The sequence below is a fragment of the Polypterus senegalus genome, chromosome 2, assembly GCF_016835505.1.
Source record: "Polypterus senegalus isolate Bchr_013 chromosome 2, ASM1683550v1, whole genome shotgun sequence".
Taxonomy (NCBI): Eukaryota; Metazoa; Chordata; class Cladistia; order Polypteriformes; family Polypteridae; genus Polypterus; species Polypterus senegalus.
Genome location: NC_053155.1, coordinates 13,540,856 through 13,565,614, shown reverse-complemented (window position 1 = coordinate 13,565,614; position 24,759 = coordinate 13,540,856). Strand labels below are relative to the sequence as shown.

Here is a 24,759-nt window from a genome sequence, read left to right as displayed (position 1 = left end):
GGGCATCGTTTAAATGCCACAGGCTACCTGAGCATTGTTTATGACCATGTCCATCCCTTCATGACCACCATGTACCCATCCTCTGATGGCTACTTCCAGCAGGATAATGCATCATGTCACAAAGCTCGAATCATTTCAAATTGGTTTCTTGAACATGACAATGAGTTCACTGTACTAAAATGGCCCCCACAGTCACGAGATCTCAACCCAATAGAGCATCTTTGGGATGTGGTGGAACGGGAGCTTCGTGCCCTGGATGTTCATCCCACAAATCTCCATCAACTGCAAGATGCTATCCTATCAATATGGGCCAACATTTCTAAAGAATGCTTTCAGCACCTTGTTGAATCAATGCCATGTAGAATTAAGGCAGTTCTGAAGGCGAAAGGGGGTCAAACACCGTATTAGTATGGTGTTCCTAATAATCCTTTAGGTGAGTGTATATGTGCCCTGTATTTTTTTGGGTGGAACCCCAAGAGCCGGAGACACCCTGACATCACTGCTGAAGGACCACCCTCAGTCTTTATATATTTGATCCTGAGGAATTGGTCATTCAGTGGTTCAGTGACATTCAGAGAGTACATTCATAGTAAGTACTGATTTTTTGGTTTCTTGATTCTTTTTTTTCCCTGTTTTTGATTTTAGTCATTGGATTCCATATTGGGACTTGTCTTCTTTGAGCTGCCTGCTTAGACAAACTCTTTTTCTGCCATTGTTTTTTATATTTGTAAATTTCTTTGCTTATAAATATTTTTGTATTGAATTTGTCTCTCATGCCAGAGGTTTGATGGTTCCTCTCCCTTGTGGGGTATGTTGTGGAAAATTTAGAAGTATATTTTGACCATTAAAACCAGGGCCCCATTTTAGGCCTGTGAAAGCCAGGCCTGCCTGTGGTATTTGGAGTCAGGCTGTCTATCTCTAAGGAAAGTTAGTGAAGGTCTCACCCTGTTTGCTTGCTTCACCCTTTTTTGCCATCCTGTGATGGAACCTTAAAACCAGGGCCCTATTTTAGGCCAATGTGGAGGTGGGATTACATCAGGGATCGGCTCTGAGCCCTTTCTTATTTGCAGTGGTGATGGACAGGATGACACATGAGATTAGACAGGAGTCCCCATGGACTATGATGTCTGCTGATGACATTGTGATCTGTAGCGATAGTAGGGAGCACGTTGAGAAGACCCTGGAGAGGTGGAGATATGCTCTAGAGATGAGAGGAATGAAGGTCAGTAGGACCACCAAGACAGAATACATTTGTGTGAATGAGAGGGAGGTCAGTGGAATGGTGAGAATGCAGGGAGTAGAGTTGGAGAAGGTGGATGAGTATAAATACTTGGGATCAACAGTACAGTGTAATGGGGATTGTGGAAAAGAGGTGAAAAAGAGAATGCTGGCAGGGTGGAGAAGAGTGTTAGGAGTGATTTGTGACAGATGGGTATCAGCAAGAGTGAAAGGGAAGGTCTACAGGACAGTAGTGAGACCAACTATGTTGTATGTGTTGGAGACGGTGGCACTGACCACAAAGTAGGAGACAGAGCTGGAGGTGGCAGAGTTAAAAATGTTAAGATGTGCATTGGGTGTGACGAGGATGGACAGGATTAGAAATGAGTACATTAGAGGGTCAGCACAAGTTGGATGGTTGAGAGATAAAGTCAGAGAGGTGAGATTGCGTTGGTTTGGACATGTACTAAGGAGAAATGCTGGGTATATTGGGAAAATAATGTTAACAATAGTGCTGCCTGGTAAGGGGAGAAGAGGAAGGCCTAAGAGAAGGTTTATGGATGTGGTGAGAGAGGACATGCAGATGGTGGATGTAACAGAGCAAGATGCAGAAGACAGAACAATATGGAAGAAGATGATCTGCTGTGGCAACCCCTAACACAAGCAGCCGAAAGAAGAAAAAGAAGTTAACCAATGCTTGCTAATGGTATTTGGAGTCAGGCTCTCCATCTGTAAGGAAGGCTAGTGAAGGTCCTGGCCTGTTCTCTTGATTCACACTTTTTGCCATATCAACAAGGAGTTTTAGCAGGATGCTCCTGTAGTTTGGAACTGTTTTTAGGGCTTCTTAAGAAATGATCGCAGGATGTTGTTCATACAACCTTAGTGCAAAGCAATGTTTGAGTCTGAGAGGACAGTTTTGATTAAAAATGCAATGGTGGTAGGAAGAGGCCAGGGTTGTGTAAGTAAGTGTGCAAGAGCGGTAACGATACAGAAAAAGAGTGCTAGGTGGGTTCATGGTAGGTGAGCAAGTGAGAAATCACACCACCAGAGACTCAGGAAGATGAAGGGATGCAGCAATGTTTTGTTTTTTTTTTTTGTTTAGATTGTACTGCATTTTTGTTTTGTACAATTATTATGTCTGTTTGAAGTGTCTTCTATATTATTATTCTGGGTGAACATGGGGGCTTACAAGAGTGCTACACCTATCTACAACAGAACAGCCATGAATAAATCTAATGACATTTTCAAGTAACATTGACCACTCTACAGTATAAGAACATTTAAGGCCAATGATAAGCTGTCTGCTGGTAAAATTTCCAAACTCAAGAATCTGAGCCTTATCTCTATTTTTTTTTTTTTCTTTCAGGAGAAGTGACAGTCTGGGCATGAATCAGACCTCGATGTCTGCATCAGAGTTTGTTCTGCTTTGTACAATTGATTCCCAGAAGAAAAACTACGCAATTGCTATCCTCACGATGGTCTACTTGGTGACGCTGTGTGGGAATTTCCTGGTAATTCTGGTCATAGCAATGCATCCTCATTTGCAGAAGCCCATGTATGTTGGCATTGCTACTTTAGCTGTAATCGACTTGGTTGGCAGCACAAATATTACTCCCAAACTTATTGCTGTCCTTTTAGACTGGGTGGCTATTCCTTACGGACCTTGCTTGCTTCAGCTGCTTTTGGTGTTATATTTAGGGGCAGTGGAATCCTTTCTTTTGGCTTTCATGGCGTGTGACCGCTATGTGGCAGTTGTTCATCCACTGCGATATTCTACACTCATCACAAAAAGAACCGTCTGGGCCGCTAGTACATTACTACATATTGTTCCAACTGCTTTTATTGTAACTCATTTAGTTTTAATCACAGAGCTTTCTTTTTGTAAAACTAATATTCTAAATTATTGCTTTTGTGACTATTCATCACTAGGTAAAATAGCCTGCAATGAAAATCCTAAATACTTTGTCATTTTGTCAATCGCTTCTTTTGTGTTTGGTGTTTTTCCAATTGCATTTGTTTTACTTTCCTATGCAAGGATTGCTTATGCTGCTCTGAAGATCTCATCTGTTGATGGAAAGAGGAAGACTCTGAATACGGTAACCACTCATCTGCTGGTGGTGGGACTGTTCAATACTCCCCTTTTAATCTCCCATATGTTAACTGGCGTAGGAGTGAAGCTGTCCACTGAAGCATACAACACCTTGATAATTGTAGCAAATATCGTGCCACCAATGTTCAACCCCCTGATATACAGTTTTAGAAACAAGGAGATCAGAAGCAGCATCCTGAAACTTTTTAAGAAATCTGCATAAAATGTGCCACACATTCCAGAGATTTCATATTTGTGATTTATGAACAGTGAGACCCATACGCTGTATTACAGTACCTCTGTATATTTACTGTGGCATTAATGTCAATAGAATACATACAACATTTGTCTTAGAGTATTTTAAAAATGTTAGTCATTCCTGTTAGTTATGAAAGAGACTATTCTCCCATATGATTTCTCTTTTTTTTTTTAATCTTTTATTGAATTTATTAAAAGCATGTAATATTCCATACAATCAAGTCAAACTTAATAAAACTAAATTCAAATCAACCCCCACCCATGAGAAAGAGAGGAAGGCCAGGCAACAAAGCAAATCTTGCCAGCTGCAAGATGAGTATGTGGGGCATAGTGATGTGAGTTCTATGATCAGAGGGGCATGGTCGGAGATTACATTAGCATTATATTTGTAAGATTTGATCGTGGGAAAGAAATTGTTATCTTTAAAGAAATAATCAATTCTTGAGTAACAATGACTGTTGAGAAGAAGGAATATGCTCTTAAGTATAGATTTAGTAATCTCCATGAGTCTGATAAATTACGATCAGTTGTCACAGGGGATGTTGTTACCCCTATAGCTGAAGACATATCCAGGTCAGAATTTAAAATACAAAGTCTCCAGTCATTATAATTTTGTGAGTGTTCAAGTTAGGAATGGATGTAAATACTTTTTTGGATGAAGTCTCATTTTACAATTAAATAAATTGCCCATAACCATCACATATCGGCCTTCAAGATCTGATACTACACCTGACATTACAAATGATATTGTTCTGTGAATTAAGATTCCCACACCTCTAGTTTTCTTTGTATAGCTGGAGTGGAATATTTGGCCATTAATGTCTCTTTGCAAACAAAACTGATCCTTGTTGATTAAGTGAGCCTGCTGTAAAAAACTATCTTGGCATTTAGACCTGTTAGGTGAGAGAATAATTTCTTCCTCTTTAGTTTATGATTGAGACCTTTGACATTCCAGCTCACAAAGTTTACTATTTGGTCATAGAGGCATTGCTTCTGATCCTTTGTTGTCATTTTATAATCTTAAATTAAGGTTGTACATTATTACATATGATAGCTTTAACCTTAATTTCCAATATTGCCAGGAGTTATGGCTATGAAGCCTATTGTTGTGCAGGCACTTACTATTGTGAGGATGAAAAGGATAGATTAAAAATAGCTTGCTCTCTTTCTCACCTCCCCCAGCAGCTGATAAAATGTTCATCATAAAAACAGCACAGAAAATTACCAACACAACTTACCTTGGAAGACATCTACACCTCTCGATGTCTGTGGAAGACATCCAGAATCTTAAAGGACTTGTATCATCAATCACAAAAACTATTTGAACCTCTCCCCTCAGGGAAGAGATACAGGATCATTAGAGCACGGATCACGAGACTGATGAATAGATTCTACCCCCAGGCGATTACTACACTAAATTCTGCACTGAAATCATACACTTTATAGACATAATTGTGAAATGTCATTGTCATCTTTATTTATTTATTTACTTATTTATTCTTAACTTGCATATGCTGATAATTGTGTAATGTATGAAATATTAAAAGTGGTTTTTTTTAAGTGTAGTTTTCAGCATCGTTTCAATTAGTGTACCAAAGTCTCATTGTATTTGTTATGCAATGACAATAAAGAAATCTTTTCTTATCTTATCTTAAATGTCTTGTTACATATCAGTAAGTGACTAATGGATCAGCTGTAGGCTGCCCTTATTTTTTAAGCCCATCAGACAAAAAAGACAAGTTACCCCTGGCTAAATCATACCTAATAGCATGCAATCCCTCTGTGAGACCAAAGAACTGCTGCTGCTCGATCTGGCATGGATGCCATCAGTATGTGGATGTAGACGACATTAATTTTCATCCACTATTCAAGCATCAAATCCCGCAGTTGGGAGAGATTAATCTGATGGGTCCGTCATTGTTTCACTCATTGCTCAAAGCAGTCACACAAATTTTCTATGAGATTTAAATTCAGGAATTTTGTGGGCCAGTCAGAATGGTCTTCGTGTTCTTCAACACACAGTTCCAGTCCTGTGCACATGACAACTATCATCTTGGAAGACTGGGATGGCCATTCTGTGTTCACTCCAGAGATGAAACACAAAGGGTAACACTGTTTGTATGAATATCACTTTTACATAAGCAGATGGTGTGTAAGTAATCAACAAAAAGTCAGGACACTTGCAGGATTAGTTTGCTGTCACAATGTGTAACACATGCCAAACAGTTCCTATCTGTAAGCACCATCTTTAATATTTTTTATTTATTTTAATTAAAAGCAAATAACAATACAATCAAATCAAAATTAACAAAAACAAAATTGAACCCCCTCCCAAAAGAAAGAAAGAGAGGATAGCCAGACGACAAAGCAAATCTTTGAAGAAGCACGGAAGGAAGAGTCTCCTTTTCCCTGATATAGAAGATCATTCTGAATTGTTATTGATTAGATCCTGTCATAATTTTAAAAAGTTTTGAACAGATCCTCTGAGTGATCATTTTTTTCCAATTTCAAATAGTATTCAACATCAGTTACCTACTGACTTAAAGGTGATGGGTTGGTATTCTTCCTGTTGAGCAAGATAAGTCTACATGCTAATAGCGCGGTAAAGGCAATTATGATTTGTCTGTCCTTCTCCACTTTTTAGCCCTTCTTGGAGCCCATCAAATCCAGCTATTAATGGATTAGGAGGGATTATGACACCAAGGCTGTCTGATACGCATTCAAAGATTTTTGTCCTGAATGATGTTAATTTGTTGCACGCCCTAAAAATGTGGCCCAATGAGGCTGGAGCTCGATTACAACGTTCACAGGGTTAAATCTTGCCCTGGAAACATTTTGGATAGTTTAAATCAAAATAAATGCGCTCGATAGAAGATTCAAAGTAATTGAGTGATTTGTGCATATGGAGGTAGAGTGTTTTTTGGGCATGGTTGCCTTCCACTCCTTTTCTGAAATGTTAAGTGAAAGATCCTTTTTCCATTGTGCCCTTTTGAAACAAAGAGACTTTAAAATGTTTTTTATAAATTGTTGAAATGCTATCTGACTGATCAATACTTCTTCTGGAATAGAAATGGGTGGGAGGTAAGGAAAATTGAGCAGGTTCATTTTTTCAAAGTTTCTAATTTGAAAGTAGTGGAAAATTGTGTTGATCAGAAGTTAAATTTGAAGCGCAATTGTTTGTAGAATGCAAAAACATTATCAATGTATATGTTTCGGAGCATTTTAATCTCAGACATTTTTTGTACTTACTGGGGCAGAGAGGGAATATAAAAAAGTACTGCAAGATTTTATTTCTATTGCAGGTCAGGCTTGTGTATATTCATCAATTCATGTCGATGTCCAGGGGCCTCATGTATGAACGGTGCGTACGCACAGAAATGTTGCATAAGAACTTTTCCACATTCAAATCGCGATGTATAAAACCTACACTTGGCGTAAAGCCACGCACTTTTCCACGGTACCTCATACCATGTCGTACGCAAGTTCTCCGCTCGGTTTTGCAGACTGGCAGCACCCAGCGTCAAAGCAGTGCTACTGTTCCTGTGTGGTTACCCTTTATTTCTTAGAACCACATTTCTGATGCGGCTTTATAAATACACTAAAACTAACCGCATATTGTTTATTAGTGTAATACATCTGATTGTAGATTACCTGTAACAATATAATGGTCCAGGGAATAGCCATAGTATTGCAAATACCATAACTGATTTAGCGTTGTTACTCTCACTGCACCATCTTCTTCTTCTTCTTTCAGCTGCTCCTTTTAAGGGTTGCCACAGCATATCATCTTTTTCCATATTTCTCTCACTGCACCACTCGGAGTATTTATATCACTGTATCTGAGTGGGGAATTTATAGCATCAGCTGATCGGAAAGAGAATTATCGGTATACAGCATCAGGCACACGCTGCCTCAGCCACAGCAAAACGTTTCAAATCCTTTCCTGTACGGACTTCGCGGTTCAGAAACAGTTTCATCCCAAGAACTATAAATGCACTCAATCAATTGCTCCTTGTAGAACTGTTTGTACTTATAAGTACAATTACCTCACTGTAAACTTGCACTACAGTTATAATATTACACAACTACTGCGCCACTTTATAAAGCGCGTATTTACATATGATGATAATATCATTTTTAAGATGGAATGAAGCAAAATGTGTTGATTATATTATACAGATAAAACTTTAACTTAATTTAAATAATCTGTATTGTTAATAATTAAACATGTGAGGACACGGTGCCGCAGTGCTAGCAAGTTCACGTATTATTCCTGCCTTGCGGTGTATATTTGCTGAGGCTGGCGTGACACTGGAAGGATAGATGGATAGAATAATTAAACACGTACTATGAAGATATTTCAATGTTCCTTAAAAGTTTTGAAGAATTGTCGTTGTAAGCTTACAGATGGCTTAACATCTATTACAAAGCAGATTGTGTGGCGATTGGGTATTTGGGGAAAGAAAAGTAAGGACAGGAATTGAAGAGTAGTACGTTTGAAAGAGGCAGTACTGCTACAATAAATCATTTCATCGAAGGTCGCGCATGGCGCAGCAGCATCTTGTGTGAGACATGACCAATCACTGCGCCATCGTGTTCCCATGTTTAATAACATGCTTTCATTCCAATCATCATGAAAATGACATCACATATACATCTCAGTATTTCAATTATTCCGAGAGCTGTAATATCACGAATGTAATGGATTCTGTGTCCTGTTGGAGAAAGAGAAAGAACGGTAGCATGTAGTGATTCACACATATAGAGCACACTGAAGATCAAATGCAAAACAAAGCATTTAACATGCTACTTTAGTTACAATGGGATTTGAGAAACTAGTAAATTAAATGAATTTAAGATGAAGTTTATGATGTTCTACTTTAATGATAAAATAAACTACGTGATTAAAGTGGAAATTTCGAGGTTAAAGTTGACATTTCGTGCTTTTTTCCCACTGTGTGCCTATTTTTTTTGTCTGTACCCTAATAAGCTCAGACGGTGGGCTACAACTCGTCTTTTCACGGCGACTTTGATATGTGACAACTTCTTTTTTATTTTGGGCACTGTGCGAATTTGTGAACTTGAGCTTTCGAGTTTCTCCAACACGCTATGTCAGTCGATCGGCTTCCTTTTGTTGTTTATACCACTGTTTAAATCAACAAATAGTATGTTTTTCTTTGCCTCCACTTGTTATTCGCTGAAATTCTTATATTTTCCCCTGTGTTTTTCCCATTGTCTTTTCACAGAACGCTGAGCTTAAGGGCTATTTATATTGATTTGCATATTCAAAGAGGTGTAACTCTGGGAGGAATTGGGGCGGGACAGGAGGCGCGTGCATGTGCATTAGTTTTCACGCTGACCGGGATTTATGGAGTGGAAGAACTTGGAAGTTGGAGTACGCACAGATTCCTACATCTGGATTTTTCTGTGCATAAGCAGATTTCGGCTTTTGTGCTTACGTCATGTTATAGTGCGAATTCTACGCACGGCGTTATACATGAGGCCCCAGGTCTTTATGGCCTGTATATTTTTCGCTCAGTAATAAAATTGAAAGTTAGGTAGTGCCATGCCCCTTTCGTAGTAGTAGAGTCGCCCTTTGGATGCGTGGATGTTTAGAATTCCAAATTATGATTGAATCTAATTTCTTAAAAAAAGGATTTGTTAATATATATGGGGAGTGTTTGAAACAGATAAAGAGGCTTGGCAAGAGTTGATTCTATCTGCTAGTGTGAGATGGATCTATTCACATCTCGTTTAATTTTTTCCATGCAGAAAGCAAAATTTTGTTGAAAAAGAACTTTATATTTACTTGTGATATTTACCTCTAGGTATTTAAATAAATTTGCTAAGATAAATGGGAAGGTGTCCAGTCTAATATTGTGTGCTTGAGAGATCACTGGAAAAAGCAAACTTTTATTCAAATTAAATTAATGTAAACACTATTTCTTAACTGAAGTTATGTCAACAATTAGGGGTTTGAATATGATGCACGCCATTGCTGGAAGACCCGTTAAAACACCCGCAAAGTTGACAACTATGTCTTTTGGCATAACCGAACGCAATAACATATTTTTGCCAGTCTGTCATGTGACCCATTTTTCACAGACAGAACCAAACCCATGTGGCACGCCACAACTCCTCTTCACTCTATGAACTCGTAGCACATGACAAAGCTGTTTGTAGGATGGTATTCATACTGGGGTGTCCCTTGTTGATTTTTGAACTATACAGACAGTGATTAATTAATTGTTTGTTTGTGTGCTTAGTAACACTGGTACTTTTAAACTCTGATTAAGATTAAACAAAACATTAATGAAGGTCTTGTTACATATCCATAACTAACTAACAGATGTACCAAGGAAGCGTTTGGCCCTGACGTGAAATAAAGTCTGTCCCAAAGCGGACTAAATATGAGGGACGTTCAAAAAGTTTCCACACTTTTTTAAACTCTATTTATTAAGAATTTGAAAAACAAATTAGATAACTTTTCTACATAGTCACTTTTGTTTGTGATGCAATTTTCCCAGCATTGAACTTTTTAATGCCCAATTAATACTCCTCCCGCCTTCACCATTTGAAACGAAAATATAAAAATGCGTAAACTTTTTGAGCATCCCTCATAAATGAGGACTGGGAGAAGATTGCATCTGTGACCCAAAGTCAAGAGAAAATTTGTTCATTCAAGTGAATACCAGAACCAAGTCAAAATGCTGAACAAGCAAATCTTTCATGATTAGGATTTTGTTTTTATAATTTTTCCTTGGCGGGTAAAAAAATCATCCAGACCTCTTTTCAGGGATTTTAAAGGTCAAGGAACTTCATGTTCAACTTTATTTTTGTGCCTGATTTTTTTTTTTCACAATGTTGAAAATTACTAACGTCTGTCCTACTGCAATATTTTTGTTGATTGGTTGCTATGCCATTGTTATGCAGGCTCAAGTGGAAGTGTTACGATGCGTGACACCATCAAGTCACAGCTATAAGGGTCAGCGTTCATACACTTTCTGCTTGTCAACAATGGGACTCACCCAAAGACATTTGTTTGTCAATCTCTGGTTTTAATATTCTGGCTCTGGTTATGTGTTTCTGTTTAAATGATGTTCTCGATTTTCGATGTCTTCTGAACCATTTTCTGCAGTGGCTGAAGTAGTGAAAAAGAACTGTTGTTACTCCTTGCAGTGTACGCTTGTTATGGGTCTTCCTTAGAGATTTGAAAGCATGTTGATGTACAGTAACTGTAGTACAGAATGTGTGTGTGTGTGTGTAGGGGTGATGTGGGGAAAAATCCCTATATACATTTATTACCAGTATTCATAAGGCAATGACATGGCGAATGCGTTTAATCCTTTATATCCTGGGGCCTCATGCATAACGGCGTGCGTAGAATTCACACTAAAACATGGCGTATGGACAAAAGCAGAAATGTTCGTACACATAAAAAAATCCAGATGCATAAATCTGTGTGAACGCCAACTTCCACATTCCGCTACATAAATCCCGGTCAGCGTGAAAAGTAATGCACGTGTACGTGCCTACTGCCACTCCCAAACTCCTCCCAGAATTATGCTTCTTTGAATATGCAGATCAAATAAATAGCCCTTAAGCTCGGCGTTCTGTGAAAAGACAATGGCAAAATCACAGGGAAAATAGAAGAATTTCATCAATTACCAAGTGGAGGCAAGAAAAAACTTACTATTTGTTGGTTTAAACAGTGGTATAAACAACAAAAGGAAGTTTATTGAGTGACATAGAGTGTTGGAGAAACTTGAAAGTTCAGAAAGTTGCAAAGTGTCCGAAATAAATAAGAAGTGGTCAGATATCAAAGTCGCCATGAAAAGGCGAGTCGTAGTCCACCGTCTGAGTGTCATATGGAAGCTTATAAGGGTACAGAGAAAAGAAAAAAAAATAGGCACACAGTGGGAAAAAAAAAGCACAGAACTTTAATCTTGAAATTTCCACTTTAATCACGTAGTTTATTTTGTCATTAAAGTAGAACATCATAAACTTAATCTTAAAATCATTTAATTTACTAGTTTCTCAAATAACATCGTGACTAAAGTAGCACATTAAATGCTTTGTTTTGTATGTGTTCTTCTATGTGCTCTATATGTGTGAATCACTACGTGCTTCTTAAATGTGATATTACAGCTTTCTGAATAATTTAAATACTGAGATGTATACTTGATATCATTTTCATGATGGGAGGAGTTAAAGCATGTTATTAAACATGGGAACACGGTGGCACAGTGATAGTGACGAACTGGCACCCTATCCAGAGATTGTTCCTGCCTCCCGCAAGATGCTCATTTATTGCAGCAGTACTGTCTCTTTCAAACGTACTAACCCCCAATTCCTGTCCTTCCTTTTCTTTCTCCAAGTACCCAATTGCCACACAATCAGCTCTGTAATTAATGTCAAGCCATCTGTAAGCTGAGAACAGCGATTCTTCAAAACCTTTAAGGAACATCGAAATATCTTCATAATGGTTAATTATTCTATCCATCTATCCTTCCAGTGTCACGCCAGTCCCAGCAAGAATACAGCGTAGGGCAGGAACAATCCCTGAATGGGATGCCAGCTCGTTGCTAGTACTGCGACACCATGTCCTCACATGTTTAATTATTAAAAATATAGATTATTTAAATGATGTTAACATTTTATCTGTATAATGTAATAAACGTTTTGCTGCATTTCATCTTAAAAATGAAATCGTTATATGTAAATACACGCTTTATAAAGTGGCTCAGGTTGTGCAATATTGTAACTGTATCGCAAGGTTACAGTGAGGTAATTGTACTTATAGGTACAAACAGTTCTACAAGGAGCACTTGATGGACTGATTGAGTGCATTTAGAGTTCTTGGGATGAAACTGTTTCTGAACCGCGAGGTCCATACAGGAAAGGCTCTGAAACTTTTGTCGTATGAGTGCAGTTCAAATAGACAGCATGGCTGAGGCAGAGTGTGCTTGATGCTGTATACTGATAATTCTCTTTCTGATCAGCTGCTGTAGATCTGTGATTCACACTCAGATACAGTGATATAAATACTCTGAGTGGTGCAGCGAGAGTAATATGGAAAAAGATGATTCACTGTGGCAACCCCTAACAGGAGCAGCTGAAAGAAGAAGAAGGTGCAATGAAAGTAACAACGCTAAAGCAGCTATGGTATTTGGAATAGTTTGGCCATTCTATGGACCATTATATGGTTACAGGTTAATTACAATCAGATGTATTAAACTAATAAACAATATGCGGTTAATTTCAGTGCATTTGATAAAGCCGCGTCAGGGATCTGGATCTAAAAAAGAAAGGGAAACCACACTGGAACAAAAGCACTGCTTTGACGCTGGGTGCCACCAATCTGCAAAACCGAGCAGAAAACTTACGTACAGCAGGGTTTGAGCTAGCGTGAAAATGTGTGTGGCCTTATGCCGATTTAAGCGTGGAAACGAGAGTACGGAACATTTTTGTGCGTACACACCATTTATACTTGAGGTCCCTGGTCTAAATTCCAGCCTTTTTTTTTTGGTCAACCTTTGGTTTGTTTAATTTATTAAAAACATAATGACAGATATATAAAAAAGAATTTTGTTTCTGTTAGACCCATGAGATAACCCCTCTTTCACTCAAGGGCAGATTCCAGTCACTCTTTTTAATTCTTTTCTGGTTGTGTGCCCATTAGATAAAAAGAGTGAATTTAAAATATGTCAGATTCAATGAGAAACTGGGTGACATATCATCTACTGACCATCAGTATGAGCTGTCCATAACTGATTTTATTTTGTTTTAATCATTTTATTTAGATACAGATTCTTTTTTCCCTCCCAGTTTCCATATATTTATTATATGGTTACTTTTCAAAACATGCCAGTTTACTGTTCTTTTTCCCAAAACATTCAACATTTAGAAACAACAATGTTAACTTGCATAAATTCAAAGTAAAACTTTTGTTTTGGGGTCTTTTCTTAATTTGCAGGCTTAGTGCTTAAAGAAATACTCCACCCACATGGGGTAAGCAATATATGAAAACATTGAATTTTTTGGTGGAGTATTCCTTTGCGCTCACCTTCTCTTTATCATTTCATTTGTAACTGTTTTATAGAATCAGAATTTACTTTACTTGCCAGGTACACTAATGCGTCCTAGGAATTTGTCTTGATAGTTTTGGTGTAACATACAAGGACAACACAGAATGCAAAAGATAAATATGATAATATGATGATAAAGAAAAAAAATATAAAATGATAAAATATGATGCAATCATATAAGGGCAATAGAAAAATAAAGAGATAGTAGGATTATTAAAATGTCCTGGTTGTCCGGTGTGCAGGTCTCCTTTGATACTGAGCAGAAGCTCAGCCCTTATTAGTTAGATTTACTGCACTGTTGACGTGACGTGTTGTTTTAGCTTTCACCGCTCGTAGACGTTTGTTGGAGGAAAGTCGTTGGGACAGGTGATGCCCTGGTTGAGTCAGATCATCAATGATCTTTGTGGCCCTCTTCCTTACCCTGGACTCAGACAGGCCTTGAATGTGAGGTAAGTTACAGCCAACAATCTTCTCATAGGCTCTGATGATGTGCGGCAGAACCAAAACCAGAAAGTTATAGATGAGGTACAGATGGACTCGATGTTGGCTATGGAGAACTGGACCAGTATTGATTAAGGGAGATTGAATTTCCTCAGCTGATACAAAAAAGAACATTCTCTGATGGGCTTTCATAGTAATTCATGTGATGTTATTGTTCCACTTAAGATGTGGCCAGAAACTTAAATGATTCTGTCATACCAATGACTGAGCCATTTGATAGGTGAGCAGGTGACTGTTTTTCTGAAATCTATGATCATCTCCTGAATATTTTTGAATGTTAAGGACCAATTGTTTATAGCTGCACCACAATGTCAGATTTTCCACCTTTTGTCTGCTTATGGACACATCTTTGTTTGAAATGAGGCCTATTAATGTTATGTCATCTACAAATTTAAGATGTTTGACAGACAAATCGCCAGAGGCTCAGTCAGTTCTATAAAGTGAGAAGAGCAGGGGGAAACGGACACATCCCTACGGCATGCCAGTACCAAGGGTTAATGGTTCAGACATGTGTGTGCCCTGCCGCACATTTTGTTTCCTATCTGTAAGAATGGCAGATTGAACTGGGTAGGTTTAACTGGGTGAGTTTCTTATCTATGAACTCTGGGATGATTGTATTGAAAGCAACAACAACAACATTTATTTCTATAGCACATTTTCATACAAAAAATGTAGCTCAAAGTGCTTTACATAATGAATAGAAAAATAAAAGACACAGTAAGAAAAATAAGTCAACATTAATTAACATAGAATAAGAGTAAGGTCCGATGGCCAGGGAGGATAGAAAAAAACAAAAAAAACTCCAGACAGCTGGAGATAAAAATAAAATCTGCAGGGATTCCAGACCATGAGAACACCCAGTCCCCTCTGCAGACCTAAAGTCCGCAAACAAGATCCTTGCCCTTGGCTTATTAAAGTGTTGATAAGTAAAGCTCATATCTAAATTCTCTGAGTCATCCACAGACCAGTTGGCTTTGCATGATAACTGAAATGGGTCCAGAACGTCTTCTGCAGCATTCTTGAGGTAATTCAGAGTAAGTCGTTTAAAGGTCTTCATTACCACAGAGGTTAGCGCTACTGTCTGTAGTCATTTAGGCCTGTGACCTTTGATTTTTTTTGCTACTGAAATGATGGTGGCGATCTTGAAGCAGGCAGGAACAGTGAACACAGATCCAGAGACTGGTTGAAAATGTCTGCAAATCCCATAGACAACTGGTCTGCACTGTGCCTGTGTTTAGAATGGGAAAAAAGGTCCGGGCCTGCAGCTTTTGTAATATTTTGCTTTTTGAATAAGCTGCAGACGTCTTTTGCAGTGATGACAGGACGTGGAAGCTGTGATCAATAAAGTAGTAACACCCACAAATGTAGTTATAATATCTGGAATCACATCAGGTGGGACATTGTGACTGATATTCAGAAGGCCCTCTTGTGTTTGATTCTTTCTCATTTTTTGTCACTCCACACAGTCATCTCAACATCTTCATATCAGTTTCTTCTAGCTTTCTCTCTTGGATCCTCTTCGCAGGCCAAGTTTTAGCTCCATAGATCATCACAGGTCTGATCACCGTCTTGTAGACTTGTTCCTTCACTGTAACACTTATCCTTTTATCACGTCACACACCAAACGTTTTTTTTCCAATTGTTCTAGCCTGCTTGGATTCTGTGGTGTACTTCACTCTAATCCACCATGTCTAACCAAGTTATTTAAGTTTATATACCCTTTTTAATCTCAGTTAAATGAGTGCTGGAATCACCAAGTAGAAGAGACCATTCATCTGATTGGTTGAACCAGCACTGACTTAGCTGTAGAATATCCAATAGGGGGAGGAGGCTTGTTGGCCGAGGTCTCCAGATCTCTGACTGGGTCTGGCTTCTCTGACTCCTTTTCGACAATCTGGCTGTGGTTGAAGAATTAGCTGATGGACAGATGACGTTGTTTTTCATTTATATTAATTAGTTTTTACTTTGTGTTTGATGTATTTGAACAAATCTCTGTCTTTATACAGTATATTATAGTTCTGCATTTAGTGAATGGTATCATCTATTTTTGCTTGCTGTCTTATAGTTTGTGTTGTTGTATCATATTCCTGAGGTGGCCATGATAGATTAGGCATCTAGCTCTGTGTTCTGTTTTATGTTTTGTATTTATGCAATTTTTGACTCCCATCCTACATGGAAGGGGGTCTCTCTCTGAATTTCCGTTCTCAAGATTTCTTCCATTTATAAGGGTTGTGTTCTTTGAGAGTAAAAGCTGGGGAGGCTGTCAAAAACCAGAACTTGTTAAAGCCCATTGAGGCATTCCTTGTGTGATATTAGACTATACAAAAATAAACTTCTGTTGTCATGTGTAGTTGCCTTTGTTGTGTCACAGTGACACATTTCCAGAAATAGCATAATTAAAATAAGAAATGCAATGATATATAAAGCAATGCATCATTCATTATCCAAGTTCATGGATATTTAAAAATAAAAACTTTTGTGTGTGAATTATTTTTGGTATTCTGGCTTTCTGGTCCTTGTTTATTGCTTTGACTTTCTTCATTTTGGTTTTTTGATTAACAATTTGGCTTATTTGAAAGATTGGGCTGGTTTCTGGTTTGGATTCTGCTTTCTTCTAACATTTCCTCTACCAGTCACCCCTTTAGACTTCAGTTAACAATCAATCCTTTTCAAAATTAATTTAGGATATAATCACAGCCCTAGTACCTTTTCTTTTAGTTTAGGTGAATTTTTAATATGACAAATTCAATACTGTTTAATTAGATTGTCTAAAAGTTTTCAGTGACAGCCAAGAGGACGTACCCTTGCATTTCTAATGGTGATTGATTTCAGAGATTGTTTTTTTCCCTATAAAAAGGTTGTATATGCTACTTTTTATCTCCGTGTTTCTAAAGCTGTATATTATCGGATTTAACATCGGGGGAACAATATTGGCTATGATTACCATGGTGTTGTAAGCCTCAGTAGAGAGCTTCACCCCTGTTCCACTCAGTACATAAGAGATTAGAAGTGGGAGGTTGAACATGACTACGACGAGCAAATGAGTACAAATCGTAATAAAAACTTTTCTCTTTCCATCAACAGATGGCATTTTCAAAGCAACATAAGCAATGATAACGTAAGACAGAATAATGAAAGCAAAAGGGAAAGCACCCAAAAGAATAGATGCAATGGGCAGAAGAATCAAATATTTGGGATCTTCATTGCAGTCTAGTTTAGTTACTGTAATATAGTCACAGAAGCAATAATCCACAACATTAGATCTGCAAAAAGAAAACTGCATGAAATAAACTATTAATGGTGCAACAAACACCATCATAACACCGTGGAAAAATATAACAGCATTCCTAATTGTTTTATTAGTAACAAGCGTTGGATATCGAAGTGGAAAAATAACAGCAACAAAACGGTCACACGCCATGAGAGCCAAGAGAAGCGATTCCACTCCTTCCATAAATAATACTAAAATCATCTGAAGTAAGCAGGCTCCATAGGGAATAACTGTGGATTCCAAAAGAACGGCTACTATTTTTGGGATAAGGTTGGTACTGTTTATCAGATCGATTACAGCTAAAATAGCAATGCAGATAAACATTGGTTTTTGTAAATGATGGCTTGTTATGATGACGAGGATTACCAAGAAGTTTCCAAGCAGCGTCACCAAATAGATCATCATCAGGGTGGGAGTTGTGTAGCGTTTCTGCTGAGCGTCAATTGCACAGTGCAGCACAAACCCTTCTAAAGACACCGAGGTGTTGCTCATATCCAGCTAGAGCTTCACTCCTGCAAAAAAGGAAAGAGGAAATTAAAATTAATTTGTTTATCCCCCAAATATCTGGGAACATTTTTTATTATTTGAGAGGTAACACATCCATTATTTTATTACCTATACTTACAGATGTCTCGATTTTATCAGTAAATTCTACATGTTCCTCAACCACACATGCAGTCCTTCTTTCACAAATTACATTGTCAGCTAATGCGTCCTAATTGTTCCTAATTGTGAGACTGTGGCTGTATGGGTGAGCGTCTTTTTTGTCAGCCTTCTGTTATGCCAGTTACAAGAACACTAAGCAGCCTGACAGCCTCATACCTTGGACCACACGACTGTTCTTTTACAAAAATGAAACATATTGCATGATAAGGATCTGTACAATGGCTGACCCTGCACTACGACCCCCAAAGGTCATGTGAAAAGGCAGTTTCTCCTCAGGGATTAACAAAGTATATAAAATCAAAATACCCCAAAAATATGTTGGCATATCTTTAACTATCATATAGTATATATATATATATACTGTATTTTTAAGATTATACCTGAAATATAAATAAAGACACATTTACCTTAATATATTGTAACAAACAAATTTCCAAATATATTTTGTATTAGACATGAAATATTATACAGTAGGTGCCCCGACCCATGGGCAGGTTATTCATTTGATCATTCTAACTGTCGAAAAAGTTGAAGGTCCAGAGTTCAAGTTATTCTGAATTCCTCGTAACTCATTAAAGTAGTTCAAGTCGGTCACTCCGCCATTGTAGACAGGCCTCAGTTTACATCCTTATTATTTACATCAACCCACTTAATAATACAGTTATTATTTGTGTCTTGTCACAGGTGTGATTCGGTGAAGAACAAATCTCAGTATCAGAAAGACCTAGGAGATATCTGTTGAATGATTTAGTTTATATATATATATATATATACTGCAGAAATTATCTTGAAAAAGAAACTGTACTCTATATTGTTCAGTATATTATAACTAGCATTTGCAGCATATTTGAAATATGTTGTGGCAAATTTCTAAAATTTTTCCAAACATATATAATATTATACATTCAAATATATATATTTTTTTATTTTGGGAAATATATTGCAATATACAAAAACCAAATGATTTACATATTTTACAATACATTTCAGTATACTGGAGGATATTTTAATTTATTTATTCTTAAAGTACTTTATAACATTTTAAAATATATTCATATAGGTAGTAATATATTTTAAAAAATATATTTTACATGTATTTCATTTCTGTAAGGGTTAATAATCTTCTGGTGGTGAATGTTTAAGAGCAATAGTTTACAGCGGTTAACTAGGAGATCCCTGTTTCTAAATAGAATCAAATCAAAAACAAAAAAAGTTTTTCACAAGGCTAAAAATAAAATCAAACGTAGAACACATAGACAAAAAGACAAAAGAGGTATAAACTAAAAATGTCAAATTTACAACTAACTAACCACAATTGCTCGTCGATCAAATCTGTTTCTACGCTGCACTGTACTTTAAAGTGAATCTTCTTGGCGTGAGTCAGGGAGGAGATCCTCTAACAACCCGTTGTCCGCCCATAGCGGCTTCAAAAATAGCGAAACGGAAAAACATTTTAATCCTTCTCAAAAAACAAAATAAAATTCTAATTAATAAAAACAAAGCCTTGACAAATAAGCTTTCAAAGTGTAGACATCTCGGGAACCAAAATAAATATCCAAAGTGTACACAATTTTCAAACCTGCCAAAACAGGTTTACCAGTTCTTAATAAATTCACAATTTTTTTGTTGTCAGTAACTTCAAGCTCTTAGACGATACAATTTATGATGATACACCAATATGACATTTCAAGAATAAGCAAACAAAACAATGAACCAATAAATTTCAACTCAACTGGATTTTATTATCCTATATTGGGAAATTAATTTTGTTTGTGCATCAATAAACTTACATAGACATGGGTTTTGAATACAAAAAGACAAGGAAGAAGAAATACAGTTTAAAGAACAACCAGCATTTATACTTACAATATATTAAACATACATACATACCTATGCAAATACATATAATTAAAAAAAGTTGAAGTTTAATAGCTTATGTGAATTGTGATGGACATGTATTCCAGTTTCCTGTTCTCATTCAACAGCCTAATAGCTGTGGGTAAAATTAATTTCTTAACTCTCAAAGTTTTTATTTGACATTGTAAGACTCTGTTTAATGCCACTGAGCTGAAATTAACTTTACAATGCATTGAGTGTGTGGGACTGTTGATTTTGATAGAGCTTTTTGAGAACCAGGGGCTCTCATTTATAGAATTTTATGTGGAATTGTGCTTGAAAATATGTGCATGCCCCACAAAAAAAAGAAGTGTAGGGCAAAAACATTAGATTTCTAAAACCTGGCATGCACACATTTCTACACAATTTACCCTTTACAAAGCACAATCACCCTGTAAATGTACATTTGTGAATACCCCAAAATGCTAATCAGCTTCATACACATGCAATTCATGATGCTGCAGACATTCATTGGCTCGTAGAGCAGCCTTCCTCCTGACGCGTCGCAACCCTGCTATCTGCTTTCAACTGCATACTGTATACATCGGGCCCCCACTCCCGAACTGGGTTCTTGTCATGGCTTCCTTCGTCTGTTATGCAGCGTAAACCGTCATTAAGTTATTTCTCCTATGTGAATTCTTACCGCCGTATCACTAGGGCAGGGGTATTGCCTTTTTATATTACATATAGAGAGTTTTGGGTTATGTAACACGCCACAATTACAAAAGAATTCATTCCAACAAGGGAGCTAGCACCCCTTGCTGGATAAAACTACAAGCACATAGACTTGCTCAACTGGAAGAATCACATCTCTCCTACTCTAACTCAGTCGGTAACTGATGTTATATACTGTTTGAAATTGGAACCAATCAAATTCTCACTTAGAGGGTCTGTACAAAACTTTTTTAAAACCTGATAGGATCTGATCAATATCATTTTAGAATAAGCATTTATATTGGGGGGAAAGGACTCCTTTCCCTCTTTACTACCCTCAAAGATTTTACTCAAGCTGTTGGCCTTCCTCTCTTTCTCACGGGTGAGGGTTGATTTGAATTTAGTTTTGTTAAGGTTGACTTGATTATAAGGAGCATAACAATCCTTACTTTTAATAAATTCAATAAAAGATAGAAAAGAAGAAATGCTTAAATTTGATTGCCATACCTAAGACTGAAATTTCCTCTTTGATGGTGGTTATTTATTTCTGTCTTGGGAAGACAGAGCATATATTATGTGTGTGTGTGTGTGTGTGTGAGCGGATTCCACTTCAAAATGAAGCTCAGTTTTGCGATCACTTTGCCATTATGTGTGGCATCTCCAATATTGTGTGTAAAACTTCCAAAAAAAAAATGGCAGGAAATGTCCAGGATTTGCATCGATGTTAGCGCAGAGCCAGGATATGCGACACTGAACATGTCATACAAATAATGAAGCCTCAATGTAAAATGATAGCATTCATGCAGACTCTTCCCTTTTGCATGCCACGACGTCTCATCTTGGTCTCATTACTTTTTCTTCTGGGCAGAATTTGGTGAAGCAATCGTGCTTTTGTGTCGACAGTTCATTCAGGAAGGGCTTTGAAATTTTCGACATTTCATAGTTTTATTTTTCTTCTTCCTAAATAGTGCAGCTGGGATCAGCATTTCTGACAGGACATTTACAGACTTCTGACAGACTGGATGTGAAGTATTTAGACCTGCTCTTTTACAGGTTAGTTTCAGAGCATTGGTTGTTGTTGGATTTCTTCAAATCTTTCTTTCTGGAACAGAAAGCCCGTTTTACAAAACAGGATTAGCGACTTATCTGCTCCTTTGGCTTCACAGGGTCACATAATCCTGGCTTAATCTGTTCCCGAAAGCACAGGTTTGGCTTAATCAATATTCTCTGGAAAAGAATTAGCCAGATTTCCGTGAATCACGACTCACTGTACTTTAACAGGGTTTTGAACTAATGCTGCTTTCTGAAATAGACCCCGGTGGCTGTCCTGCTCAATATTAGTTGTCCGTATTCAGATAAATTTAAGTAAGCAAACTCCACACAAAATAAAAATAAAACAAAGCAAACTAAGCTTTTATTTTGCATACATGTAAAGCTGGCATTACTGCACTTTTCTGAATGCAAAATAAAAGACACTGGAGGTATTAGGTAAACAATCAAGCTTGGTGGACTGAATGGTCTCCTCTCGTTTGTCTCATTTCTTATGTTCTAATTAAAGATCTCAATTATGGACCAACTGAGAGACCCGGTGGGGACACAAACCTGCAGTAAGAGGTAGCAATGAGGTCTGAACACTCTGGACCACAGCACTATAACAACACATGAAAAATGAGATTGATTTACCTGCATGGTGTCTTCAGTGAAGTTGTAGACTGCAATTCTCTTTAAATCTTCACACAAAAAGGTGCTGTTATGCTGCCATGTGCTAAGTGACTCAATTGCAATTCAGATAAATACGTTTTGGTGGCATTTGAAGAAAAAAAAAATAAAAATTGAATTTCTCATCAAAGCTATTTTGCCATTGCCATTAATATAAACTCTGAAATAAGTGAATAATTTAGCGAGTAAACCCAGCACTTGGCTTGTGCCTGAGATGGCGTCTGCTGTGAGGTTTTCCTATTTAAGCTTTTTTTTCCTTGGAGGTCTCACTGCTCTTGGCACTGAAGGTGAATAATTACACATCAACTTTATTATTACACTGTGGTAAACTTTTTGTTTCTAATTAACGTTGAAGGGATAGGGAGGCACTGAGGGAGCAGCAGTCAGTTAGTGAACTGTGTGCCCAGTTTAGCCATGTTTACCCTCTTGTTCTTTTGCTTATTGTAGTGCCAAATGACTCATATGACTCTTATAAATCTGACAATAACATTTTGCTATCTTGATGGATGGCAGGGTCTCTTACCCGACAGGAATACTTCTGTGATGGAAGGACCGGGGGAGAGAGCTTGCAAGGGGCAGTATTTCTTCCCAGGATGACAGAGGAGTGGAGGTGGACAAGAGACAGAGAGAGAGAGAAAGCATCGTGTGATGTATTTATTATTATTATCGTACATTTATTTATTTATTATTGTATTATGCTGCCTTGGTAGGAAACAAAGGAGAAGCGTTTCCCACAGCTGAATAAAAGCCTTGTGTCTGTGCCTGTTGTGTCGGGTGTTTGGGGAGCTGGCGCACCCCTGGTGGTCACACTATGAAAGTCTTCAATTATACAGTATCACAGTGAAAAACACAAAAATGCATAAAGATTTGGAGCACCCGCAGGCAAACTCTGTATAATGGAATATAAACACATTGTTTAAACACATTGAGAAAGGGGAAAAAGACGTCTTCACAGATGCAAGTCTCAAAGTCACTTCTCCAAGATGGCGACACTTCCGGTTAAGTACAGGCCAGGGAGCAAGAGGTGGGTCCAGGGAAACAAACACCGGAAGTGACTTCAGAGGTAATAAGGCTCTCAATCATCCAGTCTGCAGAGGAAGGAAGAGAAGAGGGATTAGTAAATAGAGCCACCTTGTGGACTGGCAGGGAATTACCACTGGCAGAGCCTTTAAGCTGTTCCCAAGGCACATGTGTGTGACAGTTCATATACCCTTATTGCCAAAATGATTGTGACAGTTTCAATGCACTTTGTATTAATTGAATAGATTCTCTAAATCTTTATTGTCTCAAAGAAATGAATTCCAAATTCATTGTACTCAAGCTCATTTTCATGGGTTTGGAGCCAGACCATCAAAACAGCTTGCATGGAAAATCAAGCTAATTGCCTCCTTTGCCTCCTTCCCCTTAAACCATACTAAATCAGGCACTTTCTCTAACAATTTGCATGCAATTAATAAAGACATTTTTGACTACTCCTCTGTGTTGTTTTCTGATTTGTCCAGCTCTCCACCTTCCACTATCAAGTCATTTCTCAATGGCCTTCCTATCCTCTGACTCAGACGATGATGCCTTTCTTTTTAGATGCTCGGTTCTCCCTAATTGAAATTAAGCAGGCACTGCTCTCCATGACTATTGGCAGTACACCTGGTTTGGATGGTTCTCCTCCAGAACTGCTTTCTGCATTTTGGAACCTGTTGTCGCTTCCACGTTTTGGCATGTTGAGGGAATCCATTTCTATGGGTCACTTTGAAATGGTCATGAAGACCCTTAGAATCTCACTGTCTTTAAGCTAAGATTTGTTCATTTTACTTAGGGTGCTACATCCAGTTTTCATATTTTGTGCGTATACATTGTAACCACCAGGGGGCAGACCAGCTCCCCAAACCCAACACAAACAAACACAAGGCACAAGTCTAGCACACACAAAGGCCTTTTTTTTGGCAGTGGGAAACTCTTCGCAGTTAGTTTCCCATTAATACAGCATAGTACACAAGCAATACAACACTTCTCTTCATCTTCTTCTCCTTCCGCCTCCAGCGAGCTTCGTCCTCCAACTGCTGACAATGGCTCCTATAGCAGTGATTCTTTTATACTGAACCCAGGAATACTTCTGGTGGCCCTTTAGCTCACTTCCAGTTGAGCAGTGGTTCTCAACCTGGGGGCGGGCCCCCCTAGGGGCGAAGCAACAAAAAGGGGGACTCAAAGATGTGAAAACAAGAATCAAAAATATGAAAAAAAATCTGCTGAAACCAAAACAAATTAACTTAAACTACATTCTGATTCTAGAAAAATAAATACAGAGTTAGATACATGTTGATAAAAGTTAAATAGGTATAATAAAATATGCATCTACATTTCAAAAAAATTTTAAGGGGGCGCGATTAAAACTGTTATGAAAA

General features: G+C 37.7%; 1 protein-coding gene across 1 annotated transcript; it reads left to right on the top strand.

The window, feature by feature from the left end:
- The first annotated feature begins 2,395 nt into the window (after positions 1-2,395).
- On the top strand, positions 2,396-24,153 carry LOC120524174 (olfactory receptor 2AG2-like). Its single transcript, XM_039746054.1, has 4 exons — positions 2,396-2,466; positions 2,585-3,027; positions 3,148-3,314; positions 23,863-24,153. The coding sequence occupies exons 1-4, from the start codon at positions 2,396-2,398 to the stop codon at positions 24,151-24,153; spliced, it is 972 nt and encodes a 323-aa protein (XP_039601988.1).
- The last annotated feature ends 606 nt before the right edge of the window (positions 24,154-24,759 follow it).